At 43.7% G+C, this 27,034-nt stretch overlaps 1 protein-coding gene across 1 annotated transcript in view; it reads left to right on the top strand.

Annotated features, from left to right (window-relative positions):
* The window catches only part of LOC126153714 (uncharacterized), a 50,311-nt gene extending 23,477 nt beyond the window's left edge, over positions 1–26,834 (top strand). Inside the window, exons 3-4 of the mRNA XM_049916088.1 lie at positions 26,362–26,572; positions 26,678–26,834. Of these exons, the coding sequence (XP_049772045.1) occupies positions 26,362–26,572; positions 26,678–26,834 (368 nt within the window). The remainder of the gene's footprint in view (positions 1–26,361; positions 26,573–26,677) is intronic.
* Positions 26,835–27,034: the final 200 nt, after the last annotated feature.

Raw genomic sequence — 27,034 nt, 5'->3', positions numbered from 1 at the left:
TTGAAGTTTCGAAAACACACGTTCACCGAGGAGTCAAGCAGTACATTGCTCCCTCCTACGTATATCTCGCGAAGAGACCATAAGGATAAAATCAGAGGTTAGAGCCCACACAGAGGCGTACCGACAATCTTTCTTTCCACGAACAACACGAGACTGGAATAGAAGGGAGAGCAGGTAGAGGTACTCAAAGTACCCTCCGCCACACATCGTCAGGTGGCTTGCGGAGTATGGATGTAGATGTAGATCACGAAATTTCATTACACTACATTAATTACGTTTGAAGTTGCGATTTTTCCGTCATTATAGAACACTTAATTCTTTTCGTGCCTGCTCTAAGTTTTCTTATTTTGTCACGATGGTCTCTTGTCCTTCCGTAGATGAAGTCACCAAAAAAGTTTGTGTACGGCGGAAAGAATGGATGTGTTGTGACCAGACCAAAGTACTTTTTTCTGGCCATAACTGTGGGTTCTTTGACTGCTCTGGAAGAAGACTCATCAAACTAGAACACATGAAATATTAGTTTACTTTATTACGCAAAGAAATGGAAGATTTACTTAACTTTGATATAGTCCTTTGCCACGGGCTTGCCTGGTCATTTACAACTGTCATTGTGTATGAAAGCTTCACTTGATGCACAGATTAACAAACTGTTCTCATGTACTATGAAGTACATCGTGTCAGTAGAAATTTTAACTTTCACTGTCCTACAAGATGATGCTGACTCCTGTAACTGAGGTCACGAATTAGGGCTGAGCTCTTGCATGCTCCACCTGATATTGACCTTACCGTGAGGGCACTGCTATAATGCGTGACTTCTAGAGTGCCTCCCGTTGGTTGTTGCGGATTGCAGGGAGCCGTCGTGTGTGTTTGTGGAATCGATTCACCTTGTTGACTTTGGTGTGATACCACATTCTCTCGACGATATCACAGTATGATTGTAATTACTTGAAAAGGTCTTCCAGAAACAGAAAAGTCTTTGCTTTGATGACTGCCGCCCCAACTCGCTTATCACATCTGCGATACTCTCTGCGCTATTTCGTGATAATACAAAACGAGCTACCCTTATTTAAACTTTTCAGTGTCTTCCAACAGTTCTGTCTGGTAAAGATCCAATTCTGGACAGCAACAGTAAAGAAGAGAACGACAAGGGTAATCTTTGTAGCAGCTTTCTTGCTCATTCTACGTGTTCGCAAACGAAACGCCGGTTTTTGGTTCGTTTTGCCTACAACACTTTCTAACGTATGTCACCAGTTTAAGTTGTCCGTAATTGTAATCCCTAGGTATTTATCAGAATCGGTAACCTTAATATTTGTATGATGAATAGCTTAATCTAAATTTAAAGGAACTGTTTTAGTACTCGAGTGGAGAATCTCACATTTATTGTTCATGTTCGATTTTCTCTTGTAGCAGTACCTATAAACTGATTAAGTCATTTGTAATTAGTTCTGATCTTGTGGAGACTTTACTACGCGACGAACGATGGCATGATCAACAAACGATCTCAGAGTACTGGTAGGATTGTCCCCTAAATTATTTGTGTACTATAACGTTCCCTGGCAGCACACACACTATTATTAAAATGAAATGACACACAGAATTGCTGAACTCGAGCGTGCACATTTGCAAATGCTTAACAACAACTGTGGCACGCCTGTTAGGAAGGAACGTGTACGGTAATGAGAACACTACGTACAGTTCATACCAACAAAAAAGCAATTCGTATGTACTGTAATTGTTTAACAAAAATATTATTTAATTTTGTGTAAAGGACGTTCGTTATTATTGTAATATTTTCTGTAATAATATTCTCGATGTATTTATGATTGTAATATTTCTATACTCATAATGTAATTACGAAATATGTTAATATCTGCGATGAAAAAATGTAAAATGTAGCCACAGAGGAAAATAATGTTGTAAGATTACAAAGAGATATTCTTTATCAGCAATACTATAAAAAGCACTACATAATGTGCAATCTTTGTCGTCTTCCTCGAGAGCTGAGAGAGAGAGAAAGGAACCCGTGACGTAGCATTATATGAATGAGTCGACTTTTTTTGTCTGTATCTATCTTTAGCCGCCATTAGAGGAGAAATTATAAAGGTGTGTAATTTTAATTATTGTTATGGTCTAAATACATTATAATTTATCAAAAATTGTGTATTACTAATGTAAATTAGCTTGCCCATGTCATCTATAATATTTCTTTAAAGAATTTTCAGCACTTTTAGCGATTATCGTTGGTGTTGCTGGGCTGTGCCGCGACCGAACGATTTGCAGCGGCGGCACATTAAAAAAATTGTTTCGCTATAAAATTAACCAAACCCGTAAATCGGGAGCAGGTAAAATTAGCAGTGAATTACGAAATACTTTTCTTTTACAGCGATCCTGAGGCTGACTGAATTTATTACTGGTTTTACATTTGTGAATTCGTAGGCGGATAATTAACGTTGAAGTTGTTAATCTGTTGGTTCTTTCAATATCTAAAGGAAATAACTTAAACGTATAGTGAAGTGTGTTTTGTCAATGATAATTAAATGTTCAGGTCGGCTTGGCAATATTTAACCATTTTATGCTAACAGAGACAGTCTTGTGTTCCATAGCTAACGACAGGAAAGAATTCAGTAAATATTTAAAAAACCACTGCATTTAGAAAATGTGTGCGAAGGCCGAAATGCGTAAAAAATTTAATTTAAATAATTTTCAAAGTCATAAATGTTATTAATCAGTTAGTTTGAATTTATCAGCAGGAGAGGGTTGCTAAGGTTCACATAATTTTAAATTTGCTTAATTCTGTCTAAATGAATTTACGTAAATAAAGGGTTCTACAACAAAGTTCGTACTGAAAGAGTAAATAACAAAAATATTTAAAGCTATTTCTTCCCCAATTTTCATCCATTCTATATATATATATATATATATATATATATATATATGTGTGTTCTCATTAAAGTACGTTCAGAACAGCAGATGACCTGTAACGTTTCCTTGGGAATCCCCACACAAAACTTCGGTTTGGTACGCAGTTTGATTACTGGACACTTGTGAAGAACAGTGTCAAAATCCTTCCGGAAATCTAACAACGTGGGATCAATTTAAGATTCCCTGTGAATAAAGAGCCATTTGCGTTCTACAAGTACGATATTTTACGAATCCGTGCTGGTTATGTCTCAACAGATCGTGTTCTTCGAGGTATTTCGTGATGTTGCAACACAGTATACAGGCCTATTCCAAAATCCTAATGAGGTGGGACCAGATGTGGAGAAGACGAACAAATGGTAAAGGAAATATTATATAACGATATACCCTACGATCCCGTTAACGCATTGGTATATGATGCATACAATGTCAAGAGGATGTTACACAACTAAGTGCTATGGGCTGCGAAACCCCCCCCCCCCCCGCCCAATTGCATTGTGAACCAAAGACGTTAGACTGTATGAACTTACGTACACAGCTCTCAAAGAATTAGGCGTGTTCATAAGATTCGTCGCGGCAAATTTCATATCCTATCAGTATGACAAGTAGTTTTATATATATTACACAGCAGAGACCAGCAACACGAGACCATATGCGAGAGCGGCCACTCGGAGGGAGCAAAGCAGAACCGAAGAATCGCTTCGAGTAAATAATACTCGTTTTGTTGTAACTGAGTTTAATTTAAATTTTGTGCATAGATTTGCGTAGTGTAAACACAACGATTTTATAAACGTTATACCTCCTTTGCCGTGGAAACTGGCAGTTGTTACTAACATGTATACATTTTTGTCCGCTATATGGTCATGAAACAAAAAAAAGACAAATAAATAAAAAAATTCCAAAATCCTGGTGCAGATCTTGAAACGTCCCCTTAGAAAAAATTATAAACGACAGTGCTGGAAAACCTCTACGTTATTTGATTTTCAAACAGCTGAACAAAACTGAACGTACACAGACATTTCTTTCTTTACTTATTCTGATCAACACTAAACTGACAGACAATATTTTTTTAGCGAAACGCAATCTGACTTTCAATAATCCCTACAAAAGAATGGCCCTGAGTATCAGTAACCTATGCCTTTCATGAATCACTTACCTCACAAAAATCTTCGTTACTCAAACTACTGCAATACTGCGAGCGCCATTACTGCCAGCTAAATAAAAGATTCTAACTACTGAAGGCACTAACTACGGTTAGGCATAGTTAGCAAATGAAAGATTTTGATGTATTACCTTAATAGTGTTCAAAAGTCATAATATATATATATCAGTTCATGACATCCAGCCTTACAAATTTCCTTTTTCTGACGGACACACGTCCAGATCGTCGGCTCTCAAAACTCTGTCATCTCTCTCCCCACATCCACTACTGCTGGCGGCTAACCTCCAACTGCGCAACGCGACGCGCTGTTCACATCCAACTGCCCAACACTACAATAGCGAATATTCCAACAATGAGACCAACCAGCCACAGACTGCACACAGTACAGTCAGTGATTTTCATACAGAGCGCTACGTGGCGTTACCAAGATAAAAACCTAAACAGCCTACTTACAATCTATGTCACTGTATGGCTCTATAATTCAGCGGATTACTTGTACTTCCTTTTTTTCTTGAGGATTAGTATGTCTCCAGTCCTCCATAAGTTCGTTGTGCCACCGCTTTATACATTCAGTGAACCCAAACACGATTTCAATATCTGACAACTGTTCATCATTAAACCTACCTGTACTGCTGTGTATCGCTGTCAACGTGCAATTAACACTGCCTGAAAAAGAACACCAGGCAGAACCGTGCAGTATTGAATGTAAACTTGAGGGTAAAGAGTGAACAGGGAATTACTGCTGTCAACAGCAGGCGCTAAGAAGTACAATGCAATGTTTTTTCGGGTATACAGGTCTCGGCCGGTGGTGATTGAGAGAACTCTGACTGCACAGCGGTAAGTCACGGATATCCTGCATCCTCACTTGTTATATTTGATGTAACAGTATCGTGGTACCAGTTTTCAACAGGACAATGCTCATCCTCACATGAGACGTTTCCCTAACAGCTGTCTTGATGAAGTTGAGGTACTCCCGGGCCAGCAAGTTCCCCAGAATTGTACCCGATATAACGTGTGTGGAACCAGTTCAGGCGCCATCTCTTAAAGCGTGCATCAAGGTCATAGAGGATGCAACGTCGTACTGATAAGCTGGGTCATTAGCCAAGTTCTTTGCATATTTTACGTTTAATCACAGACATAAAATCTCATCGCCTGTGTTTTGTTCTTCCCTTCTGGGTGCTCGACTTTTTTTTGTCAAGCAGAGTATCTGGGATAGCCTGCCTTAGCTGCCTCTCACTGTTTATGGTCGAATACGAAGTTCAACTAAATCACAACCACAGCAGTAAACATTGCCCTGCTACTGATTTTCGAACTGTTTCTGCTGGGGGAAATACACCCTCCTCAACACTGAAGTTATCGGAGATACCTAGCTGTTGGCAGTGTTCCAGGAGGATAGTGGGTCGTTGGTTTCTAGTAGAAAAGGGTGTAAACTACCTTGTCTGTTCTTACTGAACCACTCTCAAGAAACGTAACTGGCAAACTGACCACGGACAAATTCCGACATGACTTATGAAACAACTGCGACCGATCCGGAGAGATGCGAGTACACCGTCCATAGGAGGATAAAGTAAACGCTTGCCACCAGCATGTTAACGAACAACCCGCATGTTGCAAAGGAACTAAAAAAGTCGGTTTTCCTCACATGAGATTCATTTAAGAGGAAGTAGTAAAACATCAGTTGGCCTTGTGTTAATCTTTCCTGCAGTTTTGTTGCTTGTGGTGCAGCGGATTGTCCACAGCAAACCACTGAAAAAAAAGACGAAATTTTACCGCCAGTATTCTCGAAGCAGAAGTAACGTATAGCTGTGAGCAACGATAGTAGATACCCTTTTTAAGTATGAGTATTGTACAGTTGGACTCACTGTAATAACCGAGTAGCGTAACGCCGAATAAGTTTAAATCTACGATTGGATACATTAAAAGTAATGTCTATAGCGTGGAGAGGATACTAACGGGTACTGGCGTGAAAATGGGATGACCGATGGTAATTCCTGTAACGGCGTCCAAAACCACCTACTCCTCACATTCTCCCAGACTGGCTGAGTGGTCTTTCTTTTAAGTCTCGTCGCTGTTTGGTTTTAAAACTAGCGACAGCCATGTTCGCTGACTGAATTCTGGGAATTCAGGTCCACCTATTGTTTTTATTTGCCGGATATGAACAGCCCATTTTTGTCATCGTCGGTAGGTTCACCCCAGACTTTTTTCAGGTGATTCAATATAAAGAACTATTTGAGAGAGCATGCACAAATATCCTTTCAGATCTCCATAAGATTTAGAAGTGGAGTAACTGATCTCATGTGTTTATAAATGTAAAACTGTGCAGCTGACAAAGCGTAAAATGGTAGTAACCTCCAATATCAAAGAATCACAACTGGAGTCGCTCATCTCATACAAATAATTGGGTCTCTCCTCTACGTTTAACAGTGGAATTCCCATTGCTCTCTTAATATTACCACCCTTGCTTTTAATTTCATCGTAGGTTGTTCTACCTTTTCTGCATGCTGAGCCAGTGCTTCCGACATCATTCCTTTTTCTATTTCTTCACGTTTTTCATGCAGTCATTTCGCCTTAGCGTCGCTGCACTTATTATTTACTTGATTAATAAGTGAGTTGTATTTTCCTGAAAATTTTTGTACTTCCTCCTTTGAACGATGAACTAAAGTATTTCCTCTGTTACCCATGGTTCCTTCGCAGGTGCCTTCATTGTGCCTGTTTTTCTTTCCGACTTCTTTGATTTCCCTTTTTAAATACGTCCATTCCTCTTCAACTGAACTTCTCACTGTGTTATTACTTACAGCGGTCTCTATAGCCTCAGAGAACTTCAAGCGTATCTCTTCATTCCTCGGTACTTCCATATCCCACATCTTTGCGTATTGATTGTTCCTGACTAGTATGTTTACCTCCAGCCCGCTCTTCGCCACTATTAAATTGGCATCTGAATCTATATCCAGTATCTGATTTCGGAATCTGCTCGACCATGATGTAATGTAACTGGAATCTTCCCGAATCTGCTGACCTATTCCAAATATAATCCTCTTCTTGTGATTCTTGAACAGAATATTCGCTATTACCAGCTGGAACTTATTGCAGAACTTAATTAGGCTTTCTCCTCTCTCATTACTAGTAGCAAGCCCATGTTCTCCCGTAACCCTCACTGTTAGTAATACGAAGATTTACTTCCCTCTCGATCGCGAAGTATTTTTGTTAACATATGATAAACTTCGTTGTACAAAGCACCACCATTATTTACAAATTCTACTAGTGGTACTGCAGTACGTCTTGATATGCTGTTCACAGACAAGCACATCTCAATAAAAATTAAATGTCATATGGTATGTCTTATGGGGTGGGTTCAGCTGCCTACCAGGAAGAGAGATCTTCCTCCGTTTACTTTTGCCCTTTTCCTTGTCGTACGTGTATATATGGTTTGTAGGCGATCGCAATATACAAGGTGAAGCGAAATTCGCGCACTCGGGCTTCACAGCGCGACTCCTCACATGCCAGCGATAAAAAAAAAGGTCTTTCGCAAAATTTCTGGCGAGTATATCCGGCAGAAAAAGGACATTAAAGAGTGGCAATCTGGCAACACTGTAATAACACGTACGGTAACTACCTGTGACAGGAAATTTTCATTTATGCTGCACAGTTGGTGCAGTGGTTAGAGTTTTGGGTTAGCATGCAGGAGGTCGACGGTTCAATCCTGGGTGGGAGTGAATTTTTTTATTTGCTGATTTCATTCTGACATTTGATACTGTAATATGCACCGTTTCTTATGTCACATGTACCCTAAATTTACAACGTTTTGTAGCGCTTCAGCGTGGTTAGACTAATAAGAAACAGACAGTCGAAACAATTAATGGGACCACGGTGATAACACATACAAATAGTTACCGAGTTTCGACATTATTCGCAAAGCACGTTGCTAGTCCTACTGGTAACATAAGGTCCTAACGCCAAATGTAATGGACCTGAACGAGGCAAGAATAATAGTTGGTACTAATCTATGTGGCCATTACAAAGGGTACAAAGAAAAGAGGTTTCGCTTCTAGTAGAGGAAATGGTGCGAGTAAATTCGAGCCCACGACGTAGAAAGGGCATCTTTCCAACCTGACCAATGTTCCATTTCTACGATTGTCGTAGATAAGTGCAAATGTTTCCGGAGGACCGGCTGCAATCACTGTACACGATTAAGATGCCAGATACCGTACCACTTGGACTACATTTACCAAATAAAAAACACATACTTGAACCCAGGATCGTACCCTCGACCTTCTGCATTCTCACCCAAAACTGTATCCACTGCACCAACTGTACAGCGCAACCTTATGTTTCGACAGAGCTAGGTACTATACATGTGATTATAGTGTGGCCAGATTGCCACTCTTTAACGTCCTTTTTCTCCGGGATGTTCTAGCCGGACGAAATTTTGTGACAGACATTTTTTTATCGCTGGCATGTGAGGAGTCGCGCTGCGAAGCCCGAGTGTGTGAATTTCTCTTCATCCTGTATATATATTACGTAGGGTTCCAAAGGGAACGGTGATGGACCTTAGGTACAGAAGAGACTGGAACAGCACATTACGTCCACATCCTAACACCTTTTTATGTGTCTTTTTCACTGACGCACATGTACATTACCATGAGGGGTGAGGTACACGTACACACGTGGTTTCCGTTTTCAATTACGGAGTGGAATTCAGTGTGTCCCGACATGTCAGGCCAATAGATGTTCAATGTGGTGGCCATGATTTGCTGCACAAAATTGCAATCTCTGGCGTAATGAATGTCGTACACGCCGCAGTACATCTGGTGTAATGTCGCCGCAGGCTGCCACAATACGTTGTTTCATATCCTCTGGGGTTGTAGGCACATCACGGTACACATTCTCCTTTAACGTACCCCACAGAAAGAAGTCCAGAGGTGTAAGATCAGGAGAACGGGCTGGCCAATTAATGCGTCCTCCACGTCGTATGAAACGCCCGTCGAACGTGTACCTCACCCCTCATGGTAATGTACATGTGCGTCAGTGAAAATGACCAATAAAAAGGTGTTAGCATGTGGACGTAATGTGCTGTTCCAGTCTCTTCTGTACCTAAGGTCCATCACCGTTCCCTGTGGATGCATACGTAATTCGGTGCTCTTCGATACACACGATCGAACAGCGGTGGAGTGGTACTCAAGCGTCAACTTTAGGTTACAATATCTCCGGATGTAATTAACATTTTACAATGCAACAAACGGCACTGATTACGTATTTGTTTATATGTTCAGATGTGCTAACAAAACTAACGGGATTCCATTTAAAAAAACGTAGGTTTGTGTTAAAAAACATACTTCCATGCATTTTTTATGGTTTGTATTAACCAGTTACACTAGCCCCTCTCCTCACGTTCGGTCTGTGGAATCGATTCGTCAGTATTTGATGTGGTTTACGAAATATATCCAGCGGTAACGTTAGGTGACTCACCCTATATATATATATATATATATATATATATATATATATATATATATATATATATATATATATATATATATATATATATGTGTGTGTGTGTGTGTGTGTAGTGTAGCTGTATGTTGATGATGATGACGGTGATGATGATGAGAGAAGGGAAGGGGTGCAGACTGATGCCAGCACTTACAGTCCTCTCTAAAAGGACCAAGTGGGCCGCCTTGTTTAACGTCCCACTTTGACAAACGGAAACCACGAGCAGTGTCACATGCTCTCACGTCATGAGACACTTTGAAGAAGTGTAAATTCAATCCAGGACACTGGCGCAAAGACTCGTGATCAGGAACTTTGTGCCACCACCTCTCCTGCCCTTACCGGCCGCATAATGGCCGTGAAAATTTCGTCCATCGCCAGGATTCCAACAGACTTAACCAGTAGACGAGTGCCAGCGGTCAGGCGTGTGTCCATAGCTTCGCTAAGGAGGCGTGTCTCTTATATACGGTAAATGGAAATGAGCGTTCGGTGTCATTGGCCGGTAGACCCCTTACGGGGCAGGTCCGGCCGCCTTGGTGCAGGCCTTATTACATTCGACGCCACATTGGGCGACCTGCGCGCCGGATAGGGATGAAATGATGATGCAGATAACAAGATAACACAACGCCCAGTCCCCGAGCCGAGAAAATCCCCGACCCAGCCGGGAATCGAACCCGGGCCCCTTAGTACGGCAGTACGTCACGCTGACCATTCAGTTATGGGGGCGGACTTACATACGGTGATAGTGTATAAGGCTGCTTTCATATAGGCACCGACAGTGGTCGCCAGATGTCGTCGCCAGAGGCTTTCCGATAACATCGACCGATCATTGTCAGTGTCTGACGATATGAAGGAGGTTTGGCTAGGTCAGAATCTATTCTGTCAAGGAAGTTAGAATATGTTTTAACCTCCTTGGGCCCGAAGGATGCCGCCACACATCCGTGCTTGGAGACGAGTGCTGCATAATGGCATTTACTACTAAAAAGATGCGGAATGCATGTGACTGATCTACATCTGTCTCGAAAAGAAAGTGGCGAGTACTGTATACTCTTTCCTCATTACGAGCACTCTGCGACCTTCAAAGAAATTCAGCAAAACAGACATAATTATGTGAATTAACCTATCATGTGAATGACAAATATGAATTTTAAAATAAGACGTTTTGAACGTACACCACTGAAAAGTGGAAACAAATACAACAAATTTGCAAACAATATCAAACAACAGAATCACCATCCCACCTGCATAAAAACGCCATTAAGCAGTAATAATAATTCGTAGACAGCTAATGCCTATCTAGCGCAACCCGAAAAAAAACCACTACAGTAACTTTAAGCAAGCCACCCCTCTCACTATAACAAATTATTTTTTGAGGTTATACACGGTCCAGTCACATTAATGCGACCACCGCCTACGTTCGAGGTCAACGAGCAACCACACACAGACGGCATGTGGCAGCACTAGCAGTGGAGGGCGTACCATAAAGCGTGTCGGAGGGACGCGGACAACAGTGCACTTGTTGTGGATCCGGCCTGAGTCGCCGAGCGGTTCTAGGCGCTACAGTCTGGAACCGCACGACCGCTACGGTCGCAGGTTCGAATCCTGCCTCGAGCATGGATGTGTGTGACGTCCTTAGGTTAGTTAGGTTTAATTAGTTCTAAGTTCTAGGCGACTGATGACCTCAGAAGTTAAGTCCTATAGTTCTCAGAGCCATTTGAACCATTTTGAACCACTCGTTGTGGTAAGCGGAAACAGAGTGATTCATCTCACGTCCAAAAGGTCATGGTCATTGGCTTCCGGGCCAGCGGTTGAAGCACTTCCGAAGCAGTTAAGTTTATAAACTTTTCGCTTACCGCCGTTGTTAAAGTATACCGTGCATGGCAAAACGACGTTATCCAAAACCGGGAACTGTCGTGCACCACGCCATAGATGACAGGGATGAACGACGGCTGCAGAGACGTATACGGGCTAATAGAAATGGCTCTGAGCACCATGGGACTTATCTTCTTAGGTCATCAGTCCCCTAGACTTAGAATTACTTAATCCTAACTAACCTAACTAACCTAACTAACCTAAGGAGGCAGGATGCGATACTGCGACCGTAGCAGCAGCGCGTTTCCGGACTGGAGCGCTTAGAACCGCTCGGCCACAGCGGCCGGCGCGGGTAATACAGGCGCAACTGATGAGCAACTGACCGCTCACGTGATCCAAGGGGCCACCAACAGTGTTTGTTCGAACGACATTTCAGTGAACGTTGCTGCGTATGGGTCTCTGCAGAAGGCTTTTGGTTTATGACCCATACTGACTGCTGTTCATCTGCGACGAAAGCTGGAATTTACACGCCAATACCGCAACTGGATGTCCAGTAACTCGCGACGTGTGGCTTTTTCAGATCAGTCATATTTTTTCCGTTTAATTGCTTTGCTGCAGTTGCAGTGCTTTATTATCATTTCCTAGTATATAATTAATTCCTCTCTTGCACAGAATTAGTTACAAGAACTTGGCGACCTTCTTAGATAGAATGTAATTACGTCGTTAGCCACAGTTAATGCCACAATCATTCCATTATAGTTAAATGAGTACATTACGGCCAGTTCGTTACAGTTAGTATGTTATTTTCAATAGGGTGCAGAATGTTGGTTTAATTACGTAGCAACTAATTACTACTAATGCTACACCTCATCAGTATAAGAATTTAGCTGACAGAAGCAAATTTTGTTCCTATTCATCACATCCCCCCCCCCCCTCCCCTCTCTTCCTCCGACACCCACCATTCCACTCCACCAACTCCATCCCACCCCGTTTACCACTCTATCACACCTCTCCCTTCTCCAGCCCCCAACCACCTCCCCCATTCCCCTTACACTTTATGTTTTGCTCCCACCCTTTAGCATATGTAGTTAGCTTCTCTCTTTCTTCCCCCTGTGTATTTAAAACTAATCTCCGTGCCCCATTTCCCCAAATGGTTCAAATGGATCTGAGCACTATGGGACTTAACATCTGAGGTCATCAGTCCCCTAGAAATTAGAACTACGTAAACCTAACTAACCTAAGGACATCACACACGTCCATGCCCGAGGCAGATTTCGAACCTGCGACCGTAGCGGTCGCGCGGTTCCAGACTGAAGCGCCTAGAACCGCTCGGTCACACCGGCCGGCCCCACTTCCTCCCCCATTCGACCCCCCCCCCCCCCCCCCGCAAATTTCCCCAACTTCCCCTTAACATATTATTATTATTGATCTACTACGATTGCAGTGCTATATAATCGGCCTCTGGTATATAATTGGATTTCTTAGGCATAGATAATTAATTATGTGAACCTATTAATTTTCATATGTAGAATACTGTCATTCGGTAAGTTACAGCCGCCAATACAACTACTTGTTTGCAGTTATCTTCAGTAAGTTGCACTCAACAGGTCACGTTCACTACACTAGTTTCAATAATTAACAGTAAGTGGCTATGTTCATATGTTCACTAATTAGCTATTTGTAAACAGTAAATTTTTAGTAATATTTTACACACTATAGCTTGGCCATATACCGACACAATTACTTGCTGTTAGTTACCTATATACAGACACATTTAAACAGCTTCTCACAGTTTCAATTAGTCAATCATTTACTGTTGATACATTTGTTACAGATGGTTAGCCGGCCGGAGTAGCCGTGCGGTTCTAGGCGCTGCAGTCTGCAGCCGAGCGACCGCTACGGTCGCAGGTTCGAATCCTGCCTCGGGCATGGATGTGTGATGTCCTTAGGTTAGTTAGGTTTAATTAGTTCTAAGTTCTAGGCAACCGATGACCTCAGAAGTTAAGTCGCATAGTGCTCAGAGCCATTTGAGCCATATGGTTAGTTTAACTTTCTTTACACAGATTTGTAGTAACTTGATCGTCTTTAGTTACAAGTTTTTAGAGATCCACAGTACTAAGTGGTGAAGCATTTTCACTTCTAAGTGGTTAGCTACTTACATTGCCGCTGGTTACCATTTATTAACTAAAACATCTACAGTCTAGAGATGGGGATTTATCTCCAGTACAGGTGCTTAGCTATATTAAACAATGAGCTATAGACATTCTATTTATAAAGTCAGATGCTCTAGTTTTGAGTTACAAATAATGTTAACGGTTAATAAGCCCTTTCACTCATTCACGGTCAGACACTTAAACTTATTGTATTGATTTCACAAAACTTGCGTGAATGACGCTGGTTACATTTACTTCCCGAAGCGTATTTAGGACTTTGTATACATTTCTACATCTACCTCTACATGGTTACTCCGCAAATCACACTTGAGAGCCTGGGAGAGGGTTACTAATTCTCTATAATTCCTCTCTCGAACAGCACTCGGAAAAAACGAACACCTACTATATCCGTGCGAGCATTGGTGTCCCTTATTTATTGTGATGATTGTTTCGTCCTATGTAGATCGCCGTCAACAAAATATTTTCGTGCTCGTAGAAGAAAGTTGGTGATTCAAATGTTTTGAGAAGATTCCTCCGGAACGAGCCACACCTTTGTTTTAATTATTTCCACCCCAAATTCCGTATCATGTCCCCTATTTTTCGATGATACAGAACGTGCTGCCCTTCTTTTAACTTTCTTGAAGGACTAAGTGAATCCTGTCTGTTAAGGATCCCACACCGCGCAACAGTACTCTAAAGAAGACGGACAAGGGTAATGAAGGCAGTCCCTTTACTAGATCTGTTGCATCTTTTAAGTGTTCTGCCAATAAAATTTAGTCTTTGGTTCGTCTTTCCCACAACATTTTCTACGTGTTCTTTCCAATTTAAGTTAATCGTAATTGTAATTCCTAGAAATTTGACTGAATTTACGGCCTATAAGTCTGATTTGTTGTGTAACCGAAGTTTATCGGATTTCTTCTGACATTCATGTGCATAACCTCACATTTTTCATTATTTACGGTCAATTGCCAATTTTTGCATAATTCAGACATCTTATCTAAATCATTTTTCAATTGTGTTTGACCTTCTAATGACTGTACTAGACGATGAACGACAGCGTCATCTTCAAACCACTTAAGACCTTTGCTCAGGTTGTCCCCTAAATCGTTTATATATGTATATAAGGAACAGCAGAAAGCCTATAACACTACCTTTGGGTATGCCAGAAATCACTTCTGTTTTACTCGATGACTCCGTCAATTAGTACGAACTGTGACCACTAAACTAGTTATTTCACTGCAACAAAAGTGTACAACAATCCCCCCCCCCCCCCCCCCCGTTTTCTTTCTCCTATAGTTATATTCGACTCTTCGTTTTACCTACTGACTAGCAATTGTTCTTCCATATATTCCCATTATTACTTCTCGCCCCTTGGTGCGTCTCCCGCGCTGTTTATGCGGCCGTATTTCTGCTGCCAAGCTATTGGCATCTGTACACAAGTTGAGCGATGTGTTCTAAAACTTACAGTACCGTACAATTGGTATAAATGCCCTCAGTTACAGTTCTTTCAAGAGACGTACTTGCGCCCTGCATATAATCCAGTACTCGTTTTTTTACTATGATATAATTGTGCCCACGCTTCTTTTCCTCTACAGTCACTTTCCGATAGTTAATATTAGCCGGTGACTGAGACTTGTCTCTCCACTTACTACAGTTAAAGTTTCCAGCCCCATGATGCACTTCGCAATTTGTTGTTGCTGACAGCTTCCCTGCTAGCATGCTACTGATCGCAGGCAACCGTTTGGAGATTAGCTCCCAAATTTTCCATCCACAGCGCTACTTGTCGTTGGTGCTAACTTATGTTAGACTATTTATCATCAGGTTTTTCTATAATACTTACCATCCTGCGTATGTGCTCTTACTTTTTTGTGTGACAACCATAGTTGTATAAGATTTTGCGTTATTATTTTATCATTATTTTATCGTACTTTCATTCCCACCGTGAAACCATTCTCAAGATAAGGAGGTCATTAGCAGAATAGCTGCATTTCTGGCGTGATATCTGCATTTGTTTGGTATTTTTTGTACAGGCGCTACGAACCACATGTAAGCATTTACGAGCTCTTATTGTATTAATGGATTCATTATTGTATTACTTACTGCTTTTGAATTTTTGTAGGATCACAGCAATATGCCGCATGCAACTTATTGTTGACGTTGCAAATAATAAGTAAGTACAATTTTTATCTCTAAAAATTTTAAAAATCTTAAAAACTTTCGTCCTTAATTGTAATATTCTTATCTAATTTCCACTTATTTGTGGCATATTTTTCGGAACAGCCTTTTGAAGAGGGGCACTAGATGCCTGAAGCCGGTTAAGGAAATTAAATTTCTTTTGTGAAACTGGTTGCTGAATATTTCGATAAGTCTCCATCGGACAGATGGCCATTGACGCATATGGCCTGTAGCGACTGTCGGGAGAGTCTTAGCCGGAGAAGGCAGTGTTTGGCCTGGGGAATGTTTTCATGGTACTCCATGGGTGATCTCGTAATTCTGGAAGGCACAGTGCATCAACACATGTGTGAATCTGTCCTTAGGGACCATGTCCACCCCTACATGCCGTTTGTTTTTACCTTTGCACGATAGCATCTACCAACAAGACAATGCAACTTTTCACATAGCTGGCAGTGTACGTGTGTGGTTCGAAGAGCATCAGGAAGTTTACCGTACTCCCCTGCCCACCAGCTTCCAAGATTAAAACCCAATCGAGAATCTGTGGGACGACCTGGATCGGGCTGTTCGCGCCATGTATTCTCAGCCGAGAAACCTAACGCATCTGGCCACGGTGTTGGAGTTGGTATGGTTTCACATACCTTCCGGTACCTTCCAAAACCTGAATGACTATCTTCCTGCACGTCCGCACGGCAAAAGACTTTTGACAGGTGGTCACATTAATGTGACTGGACTGTGTAATTTACGACTATAATTTCCGACAAAAATTTTGTCTACCCGTGGTTTATAATAAGCTGTAATTTCAGTCCATAGATTCCGAGCTATAACTCTCCTCCCGCACAAGCCATGAACGCCCAAAGAGACCGACTGGCCGCCGTGTCATCCTCAGCGCACAGGCGTCACTGGATGCGGATATGGAGGGTCATGTGGTCAGCACACCGCTCTCCCGGCCGTATGTCAGCTTCCGAGACCGGAGCCGCTACTTCTCAATCAAGTAGCTCTTCAGTTTGCCTCGCGAGGACTGAGTGTACTCGAACTGCCAACAGAGCTCGGCAGACCGGCTGGTCACCCATCCAAGTGCTAGCCCAGCCCGACAGCGCTTAACTGACGGGAACCGGTGTTGCCACTGCGGCAGGGCCGTTGGCCCGAGTTGTAAACCGAATGCAATATTTTTCATCCTCAGGATGTCACAAACTTCTTTTTTATTGGACTAAACATAGAGTTGATCGGAATCCGTATTTATTATGTCGACCGATTATACCAAAGAATATAGGATTGAATTTCACCGATTGTCATCTGAAGTCTGTTCATTCTGACGATGAGAGCAGTTGCATTGTGACCGCGCATGTAAAGGCGTATTTGTACTGGTAGATAGGACAGCTTGGCTGCGGAAGTGGAAGGGTAGCCCACAACATAGACAACAGTATTCACAATTACAAGCACCCAAGCTTTAATGATCTTCCACCAATAAAGGCTCTTGACAAATCTCAATTAAGCAAGGACATAAACTTGGTTACAAACATATGTTAACCTTCAACCAATGAATAACACAATGACTTACCAGTCAATAAAACGTAGATAAAGGACTGCTTCACAAGAATATTTAAATAAAATAAAATCATAAAAGCTAAGTTACAAATTTTATGTTAAGCTTCAACAGGTGAATAACCCCAATAAAGAATTCTCATTTAAATAAAACATATATAGGAAAATGCCTTACCAAAATGCTTGAATTGTGTAAAATTATGAAAAGCTCAGTTACAACTTTTCTCGCAAACTACTGAGGAATTTACTGAAAATAAACAAATTTGATCTGTTTAATCAAAAGGTAACTGCTAAGTCGAAGCGACCGAAGCCACTCAGAGCGGACGACCGCCCCAACGCTGGTCATCAACCGACATCGTCACGCCCCAGTGGCCGCCGTGCTATAACAGACTAACGTTTCGGTAAGCGACCGACAGCAACACAGGAGTGACAGTGACTGAAAGTCGGCGTACGCCTTACGAAACACGGCACACCCTGAAGCGGGAGCAGGCACAGCTGACTAGCGGCCATACAACCGCGAGCAAACAAATCTCACGCCGCCCGTACTAACGCGGGAAATGATAGCGAGCGACAAGACGCCACGCGCAAAGCAGCAACCGTGCCTACCCCTCGACCACAGAACGTGCAATGTCTCCTTCTCTATGGTGATACAATTTATAGCACAAAAGAAACGATTTAATAATGGCATTAGTTCAATGCCAGATCAGTTAACAGTTAGGTCCAGTGAAGATTTACCCACGGATTTACCTTCAAACCAACTTCCGGACCACAGGCGGAAATTAGTAAACTTGGCATAAGTTTTAACCAGACCGATAAACAAGAAATCAAATTAAACAGTAGCCAAAATATAGTCACGATACGCAAGCCCTTCAAGACCTTGCTATCTTTCTTACAGTTATCATTAACGGCGAAACATACACAAATGAATGACAAGAAATTCACCATTGAAAGCAAAAAAATAAAAAAAATAAAAAAAATACACCACAAATGTTAAATCAATTAATTTGCAGAAGAGCCAGTCACTGAAAGCTCAGTTTCACAAGATTAGGGCTAACCTCATTCGGCAGCAATACATTTGTGTGCGCGATAACTAGGTTGCCCAAACAGGACTCCACCAAAACGCAAAACAGGTCACACGTTAGCTGTCTTGTTCTCGGATACTAGGCACCACCGGGCTAAGACAATCGCGATTTAAAAAAAAAAAAGTCTCTGAAATTACAGCTGCCTGCAGCAAAACAAATGAATCAGGGTGCATGAACGTAAAGCACAAGCCACTGTTCCAGCCGGAGCGTAACCTTTTCAATGCACTTACGGACAGAACAACACACGTGGGCATAAAGGGAGCAGCAGATGCGTACCAAGCAAACTATACTGCGCCAAAATACGACCCACGTCACGTCCACAAACCGGAGCACTGTTCCCGGAGCTGGTGTCCGCTCGCTGGACTGCCGCAACTCTGTCCCCCGGAAAGCGATGCTGCCTGCCGCCTTGCTCAACGCTCCCTTCTCGGCCGTGCACAACAACTCTTCTCTTGTCGCCTCAGAATGCGGCCGCAATGTGCGTTCTCCCCTGCTGTCCGCCCCCAGACTCTCGTTACTCGCACTCACTCCCCCGTCAGGACCCGCTCCGACAGGAGGCGCTCGCGATCGCACATAGTGCCAACCTCGACCAGAGGAGTAATCGATAGCGTCTTGCGCCCGAGAGCCGCGCCACGGCTCAGTATTGATTCGAAACGATCGGTCGTCTTCGTTGGCGGAATCCACATGTTTCGATGCCTCTGTGAGCGCAGGCCTAAAAGGTCGTTCTCACATCGCATGTGTTTCTCCCCACGAAGCACGACAGACGATCAGTCCGTCGCGGTTGCTGCACGCTCTGCAACGACCTGTCACATCGCTCTACAGCCACTTCTGCGGCATGTGCGCGTAAATTACACTGTTTCTTCACAAAAATGTCGGCCTCGATAGGCGAATGGTCAGCGTGACGGACTGCCGTCCTAAGGGACCCACGTTTGATTCCCGGCTGTGTCGGGGGTTTTCTCCGCACAGGGACTGGGTGTTGTGTTGTCTTCATCATCATTCCATCCCCGTCCGACGCGCAGGTCGCCCAATGTGGCGTCGAATGTAATAAGACCTGCGCCAAGGCGGCCGGACCTGCCCCGTAAGGGGCCTCCCGGCCAATGACGCCAAAAGCTCATTTCCGTTTTTTTCTTTTCTTTTCACGAAAATGAACGCGCTTAAAGCCACCTTTACTGTGTTGGCGACTGTCGAAGAAAACTGGAGGAAACTGCGAAGAAGATTCTGGGCTCGTAGATGGCTTGAATAGCGAATAATGCTGTACAGCGACCTGTCGTACATAATAGAAGAAGTTATTAGTTAATGTTATCTTCATCCTACTTTCGGTTTTAAACTGAATACAATAAAAGTATAGTATCTAATGCCAGTTTGCGCATCCTTAGTATCCATATTGCATTGACTAACATCACTCTAAAGCAATGTACTTCAACTTATAAAATTCAGGATCGAGATTCGTTTCTTAGTTTCATTTGAGTAGAGGAGGAGGTTTTTTTCTAAGTAGCTCACCATCATTGAAAAAGTATTTACCAACAGGATACAAATATGAGGCAGTCCATAAAACTAATACATCGTATATCCCTTTTTTTTAGAGAGTTTGATAACGGCAATACCTTCCAGTGCGTAACTTGTGTTTCGTGACAGACTGTCAGCTGGTGAAGATTTCTGGCCACTGCGGGAACATTCCAATCGTTGGCCTTTTCAACAATAATTGCAGCATTTACGTTATTTATAATGGCTCTGAGCACTATGGGACTCAACATCTTAGGTCATAAGTCCCCTAGAACTTAGAACTACTTAAACCTAACTAACCTAAAGACATCACACACAACCATGCCCGAGGCAGGATTCGAACCTGCGACCGTAGCAGTCCCGCGTTATTTATAATGAATTACTGCAGATAATACTTGTATTAAATTAATAAGAAAGACCAGAATCTTTTAGAAAACAGAAAGTAAAAAGAAAATTTGGAAAGAGAGGGACGCGAACATGCTACTTTGGAGGCTCATAACATACGACACTATCACCTTTCCTTTTTTCAAGATGGCAGCCTGTTTCTATATAAGGTATACACTGTCTAATTACTGTATCTACAACTGTCATTATTTGATAGTTAACTATGGCGAACTGTATCAAAACGACGAGCTTTTGATAGGTTATCGATGTGCCGTAGCGCTGGAACGGTGTCTTTTCGTAGCACAAAAGTTGTAACGCTAAAAACATCAACTACAGTAAGCCTTTATCTACCGACATGTAGTTATGTGTCACTTTACTACAAAAATCGCATATAAAATGACGCCTGTTCGAGAGATCCTCGATTTGCTGATGCTTTGAAACAGCTCTGTGATAAAGAAAATCCATCAAATACGTATTTTAACTCAGTATAATGTGGTAGCTCCTCAGTTATGCTTGTGAGGTAAAAATGATTGGTGTCGTACTTTCACTGCAGAAGTCTTACATGCCGGATTCGTCATTTTACGCTCCGCAGTGTAGAGTGACATGGAACTGCACTGGGGCCCACGAGAAATGCGGGCTCCTCAACGAACTCGTGACGTCAGACTAGTCGGCTTGTTGCTCACACTTCGCAAACGCTAGGCTCCCTGCAGAGCCCACGGGAAATATATATGTAAGCTAATCAACATGTAAGCTATAAAGCTTCTGTATCTGTATATATTTCTACAACTGACGCTGCTAATACAGCAACGAGGTTATGTATTATTTTTACGCAAACTATTTGGTGTTAGATTGTAACCTCCCCCTTCCTAATCTGCCTACTGGATTGCGATATAACTGACAGTGATCGTATATGCCTAATGAAATTTTACAGTGAATAGGCTGTCATTACGAAGGAAAATAACGCCGATTAGTTGGAGGAATGTGTACAACAGACTCTCCTGAAAGAAGAATCTATTCTAAATTCAAACTGAATGTAAATGATAATTTTGAAATGGGTGGAATATGGTGCAATCGCCCACGAACTAAACATGGGAAAAAAGGGTACCAAGTAATATTTACTACAAAAATCACTGATCACACAAAGAAAACACTGATTACCTAAAAAAAGGGATAGGCCTAATTAAACGCGAGCTCGCTAGGACAATGAATCTCCAGAATCTTCAGAAAGGTAATGCAAAGAAATTTAAGCAAATAATCACTGGCTTGGCAACAACGGCACAGCTACTTCCATATCGTCGTTGCTATCGATACACGTCAATAAAGTCCCTTTGGCTATTATCCAGCAATTTACAATACTTTCACTTTGATTACAATCAGTTATATACAATCAAAAAGAAATACGCAAGTACATCAATTGCGTGTTCCTCAGCACAACAGTTGACGAGAAAATAAATGAATCAAAAAGCAGTGAGTTTTCAGTTACTTATTCTGAAATATTAAATTTTGAACGTAACGTTAAATGAAATTACGGGTTTAATAAATGACTGGCTTCGCTTGAACTTTGTTATGCAAAAAAATAGGTTTCAGTAACCTCAGTGTAATGTAATGCAAAATTTAGAAAAAGGCAATCAATTTACTTTTGAATATTGAAAGTTTGAACAGAATTCATTGTAAGCAAATGAGCTATTGATTTTACTTTTAAAACAACAACAATAAAATACATACCAATCGAGCAGAAGTCACTCGCTAAGCTAAATACACAATAAACGAAATTGCACTCTCACTCTTAAATTGTGCTGTATCTTTAGTTATTAGTTTTGCCAGTGAAATTTTGTTTTACTTTAAATAGCCTCTGTTATGCAGTACAAAAATGAACAGTAACAAAATGGTTCAAATGGCTCTAAGCACTATGGGACTCAACATCTGAGGACATCAGGCCCCTAGATTTAGAACTACTTAAACCTAACTAACCTAAAAACATCACACACAACCGTGCCCGAGCTAGGATTCAAACCTGCGACCGTAGCAGCAGCGCGGTTCCGGACTATAGCGCCTAGAACCGCTCGGCCACCGCGGCCGGCTAATGAACAGTTACTGAGGCAGAAAATTTAGACTGAAACTGGCAGTAAATGGTTAATTTTTGATGTTCTTAGGACACATTGTGATTGCATGGCAAGGAAAAGGACCCTGTTTGATAATAATGTCTGAGGACAACGACAACACATGTGCCCTACATGTTTTAACTATTGTAAGTTATTATTCAAATTATTCATACTTTATGAAAGGATTGTTGCTGTGCAAAGGCTCTACATTACTAAGTTTGTCAGTTAACAGTCTTATGATGTTGTAGCTGTGCGGAAGACGAAGAATATAGCCGACGACAATGCTGCTGCTGCTGCTGCACAATGAGAACTCCGAGTCGTCTCCAGAGCGGAGGATAGTTATGGGACAGTCAGTAGTTGGACTTGCAGCTTCCTCCGCCTGTCCGCTCCTGCCGTGCACTCAATACCCGCGGCTTAACAAAAGAGGCGCGTCTTCATCGGCACGAGCATAGCTGCACACCGCGGCGGTGGGAGCGCCCAACAAACACACCCGCACTCTTTCACAACTCAGGCTACTCTCCTTCCTCTCTGCTCGCATCGCGACAGAGACTCTCCACACCCAAAGATAAACAACGGCACAGCTGCTGCCGTTTCGTCGTTGCTATCGATACACGTCAATAAGGTTCCTTTGGCTATTATCCAGCAATTTACAATATTTTCATTTTAATTACGATCAGTTATATACAGTCAAAATTAAATACACTAGTACATGGATTGCGTGTTACCTATAGTTTCTGTAATGCAGCTTATGGCTTCAAAATCAAAAGTACAGTGCAAGTTATGAACGAATATTAAAGGTCGGAAATTTTGGACGGTGCAGAAGGTGTGACTCTTCAAGCTTTCCCAGCGGATGTGTTGTAAATAGTCTTCACGGGTTTGCTGCAGGATCACGTAGTGCAAATTCCACAATATTTCCTCGGAGCAACTGTGCGACATCTTCAGGTGGTTCAACCTTGCTCGTGGCTAGGTACGACTGACGGTATCCGCACACCGACGCCCCGTTTTTAGAACACGCGCGCTAAGAATGCGCAGCCGCGGAAACGGCCCATGCGCAGTGATTTGCCCTATTCAAACTCCCTCTGCCGAAATCGCAGAGCGGCTCTCCCGCGCGTGCCCTGTACGCAGCGTTTGTCAAGTGCGGCCAGACGTTACTTACCAACGGCCGTACTAGGCCAGTGTTATGACGGGCCTGTTATGGAAGAATCTTGACTTTCGCGTCGTGATTTAATAGCAGCCAATGCAGGGTTCCAGGCTGTGCTCAGTTGAGATCCCGTATTGATGAGATTATCGGCTGTAAGGATATGTATTGCTTCCTTAATGACGCTGTCCCAGAAGGATGATGCCGGAGATAAAACCTCCGTCTTTTCATAAGTCTTACGATGTCCTGTATTCGGGCAGTGTTCCGCAATTATGACGCTGGTGTTCATCGCAGCGTTCATGTGCTGTGCGGCATGTCTGGCCTATATACGCTGCCCCACACTGACAAGGAATCTTGTACACGCCACATTTCCCCAGTCGATGGTCATCCTTGACCGAACCCAACAGGTTTCTCAGTTTTACAGATGGTTGAAACACACACTTAATTCCGTATCTCCCGAGAACTCTTCCGATTTTTATCTGTATTTTCGGTGTTACAGGATCTAGAATAAATGTGTATCTGTTCATGAACAGACTCTGTTCCTCACACACAGCGTGCAAAGCAAGGCATAACAGAATCCACATGGCCGAATGTTGTTTTTGGGGAAGGAGACCAGACAGCGAGGTCATCGGTCTCATCGGATTAGGGAAGGACGGGGAAGGAAGTCGGCCGTGCCGTTTGAAAGGAACCATCCCGGCATTTGCCTGGAGCGATTTAGGGAAATCACGGAAAACCTAAATCAGGATGGCCGGACGCAGGATTGAACCGTCGTCCTCCCGAATGTGAGTCCAGTGTCTAACCACTGCGCCACCTCGCTCGGTCCACATGGCCGAATCCCTTGGCCTCAGCCCGCATCTCGTGGTCGTGCGGTAGCGTTCTCGCTTCCCACGCCCGGGTTCCCGGGTTCGATTCCCGGCGGGGTCAGGGATTTTCTCTGCCTCGTGATGGCTGGGTGATGTGTGCTGTCCTTAAATTAGTTAGGTTTAAGTAGTTCTAAGTTCTAGGGGACTGATGACCATAGGTGTTAAATCCCATAGTGCTCAGAGCCATTTGAACCATTTTGAGCCTTGGCCTCAAGCCCATCGTTTGGTGTGGATGAGGAGCCGAAGGCCAGAGCATTGGAGACCAACATTTGGCCGAATGCAGTCTCCGTCGTTCGTTGGCCTGGAGTGCGCGGGCCTTAATACATGCAGTGTCAGGTGCTGTGACGTACGTGCCACGGCCTGTCTTTCTCATACGCCTCAAATTTCACCACTGTGACATCACGAGATCCTCAAGCATGCGCTTTTTCAAATTGCATGTGGGGTGACTTTTAGGCAATGAAATCGGACATACGTTAATAAAAGGTGAGGTCGAGTCGGAAATAAATTTTTGTGTTGCTAACGACATGTCAGCAGAGCAGTGGAATGTGAAATTCCACACTGTGACGTCTCCAGCTCCTCGTCCACCAGATTTTTCACTTCCCTGAGAGTGCCGTATTTTGGGGAATGAGGCAAAACATGTGTTTATAAAAAGCACTGTTGAGATGGATATACACTACTGGCCATTAAACTTGCTACACCAAGAAGAAATGCAGATGATAAACGGGTATTCATTGGACGAATATATTATACTAGAACTGACATGTGATTACATTCTGCCGCAATTTTGGTGCATAGATCCTGAGAAATCAGTACCGAGAACAACCACCTCTGACCGTAATAACGGCTTTGATACGCCTGGGCATTGAGTCAAACAGAGCTTGGATGGCGTGTACAGGTACACCTGCCCATGCAACTTCAACACAGTACCACAGTTCATCAAGAGTAGTGACTGGCCTATTGTGACGAGCCAGTTACTCGGCCACCATTGACCAGACGTTTTCAGTTGGTGAGAGAGCTGGAGAATGTGCTGGCCAGGGCAGCAGTCGAACATTTTCTGTATCCAGGAAGGCCGTACAGGACTTGAAGCATGCGGTCGTGCATTAACCTGGTGAAATGTAGGGTTTCGCAGGGATCGAATAAAGGGTAGAGCCACGGGTCGTAACACGCCTGAAATGTAACGTCCACTATTCAAAGTGCCGGGTGATACGCCAGGATGGCGATGACGAATACTCGCTTCCAAAGTACGTTCAACGCCATGTCGCCAAACACGGATGCGACTATCATGATGCTGTAAACAGAACCTGGATTCATCCGAAAAAATGGCGTTTTGCCATTGGTGCACCCAGGTCCGTCGTTGAGTACACCATCGCAGGCGCTCCTGTCTGTGATGCAGCGTCAAGGATAACCGCAGCCACTGTCTCCGAGCTGATAGTCCACGCTGCTGCAAACGTCGTCGAACTGTTCGTGTAGATGGTTGTTGTCTTGCAAACGTCCCCATCTGTTGACTCAGGGATCGAGACGTGGCTGCACGATCCGTTACAGCGGTGCGGATAAGATGCCTGTCATCTCGACTGCTAGTGATACGAGGCCGTTGGGATCCAGCACGGCGTTCCCTATTACCCTCCTGAACCCACCGTTTCCGTATTCTGGTAACAGTCATTGGATCTCGACCAACGCGAGCAGCAATGTCGCGATACGATAAACCGCAATCGCGATAGGCTACAATCCGACCTTTATCAAAGTCGGAAACGTGATGGCACGCATTTCTCCTCCTTACACGAGGCATCACAACAACGTTTCAATAGGCAACGCCGGTCAACTGCTGTTTGTGTATGAGAAATCGGTTGGAAACTTTCGTCGTGTGAGCACGTTGTTGGTGTCGCCACCGTCGCCAACCTTGTGTGACTGCTCTGGAAAGCTAATCATTTGCGTATCGCAACATCTTGTTCCTGTCGGTTAAATTTCGCGTCGGTAGCACGTCATCTTCGTGGTGTAGCAATTTTGATGGCAGGTAGTGTATATTTTTATATTGGTAACGACAGTGACTAATGAGGCGTCCCGCGTGCCGGGGTCTGGCAACCCGTGGGGCCCTTTGGCAGCCAGAGGAGGCGCGTCCCACGGCCGCTGGCTCGTGCAGGCGCCCGCAAGGCCGCAGCTCCGTGGGAAGGCCAGGAGAGGCGAGGCGCTGCCGCTGCCGCTGCCGCCGGCGCGGCCGGGCGGCGTGTGCGGCGCGCGTGCGTGGCTGGCTGCCAGGTCAGCGCGCGGCGCGGCGCGGCGCGGCCCGTGCCCAGCCAGTAGCCCGGCCGGCCGGCCCTGCCGCGGTCCCGCCGGAATGCCGCCTGCATGCGGGCTCGCGAGGGCCGCGCCGTTCCCACGGTCCGCCACCGGCGCGGCGACACCTGCTGCTGCTGCTGCTGCAGGGGCCCGCTGGGGGAGCCCGGCGCCTCCCGCCTCTCGCTTTGTTCTGTCGGATCCTGTTGCCGCGCCCTCCCCGCCACACCTGCCGCACCGTTAGCTTGCACACTGCACCCGTCGTCAACAGCCGATGGCAAAAAAATACTTTTCCACAGCCTCTATCGCCCGTATTATCTCTCAGCTCGATGAATGAAGGCGTAGCAAAAACTCTCAGTTTTTATACCTTCTGTCATATCACGTTCTTCACTAGCGGAACCCCCTATACTTGCAATGTTAAAATAACGCTTATAAATTACATCT

This window comes from Schistocerca cancellata, chromosome 2 (genome assembly GCF_023864275.1).
Source record: "Schistocerca cancellata isolate TAMUIC-IGC-003103 chromosome 2, iqSchCanc2.1, whole genome shotgun sequence".
NCBI classification, from domain to species: domain Eukaryota; kingdom Metazoa; phylum Arthropoda; class Insecta; order Orthoptera; family Acrididae; genus Schistocerca; species Schistocerca cancellata.
This window is presented reverse-complemented; position numbering and strand designations above follow the sequence as displayed.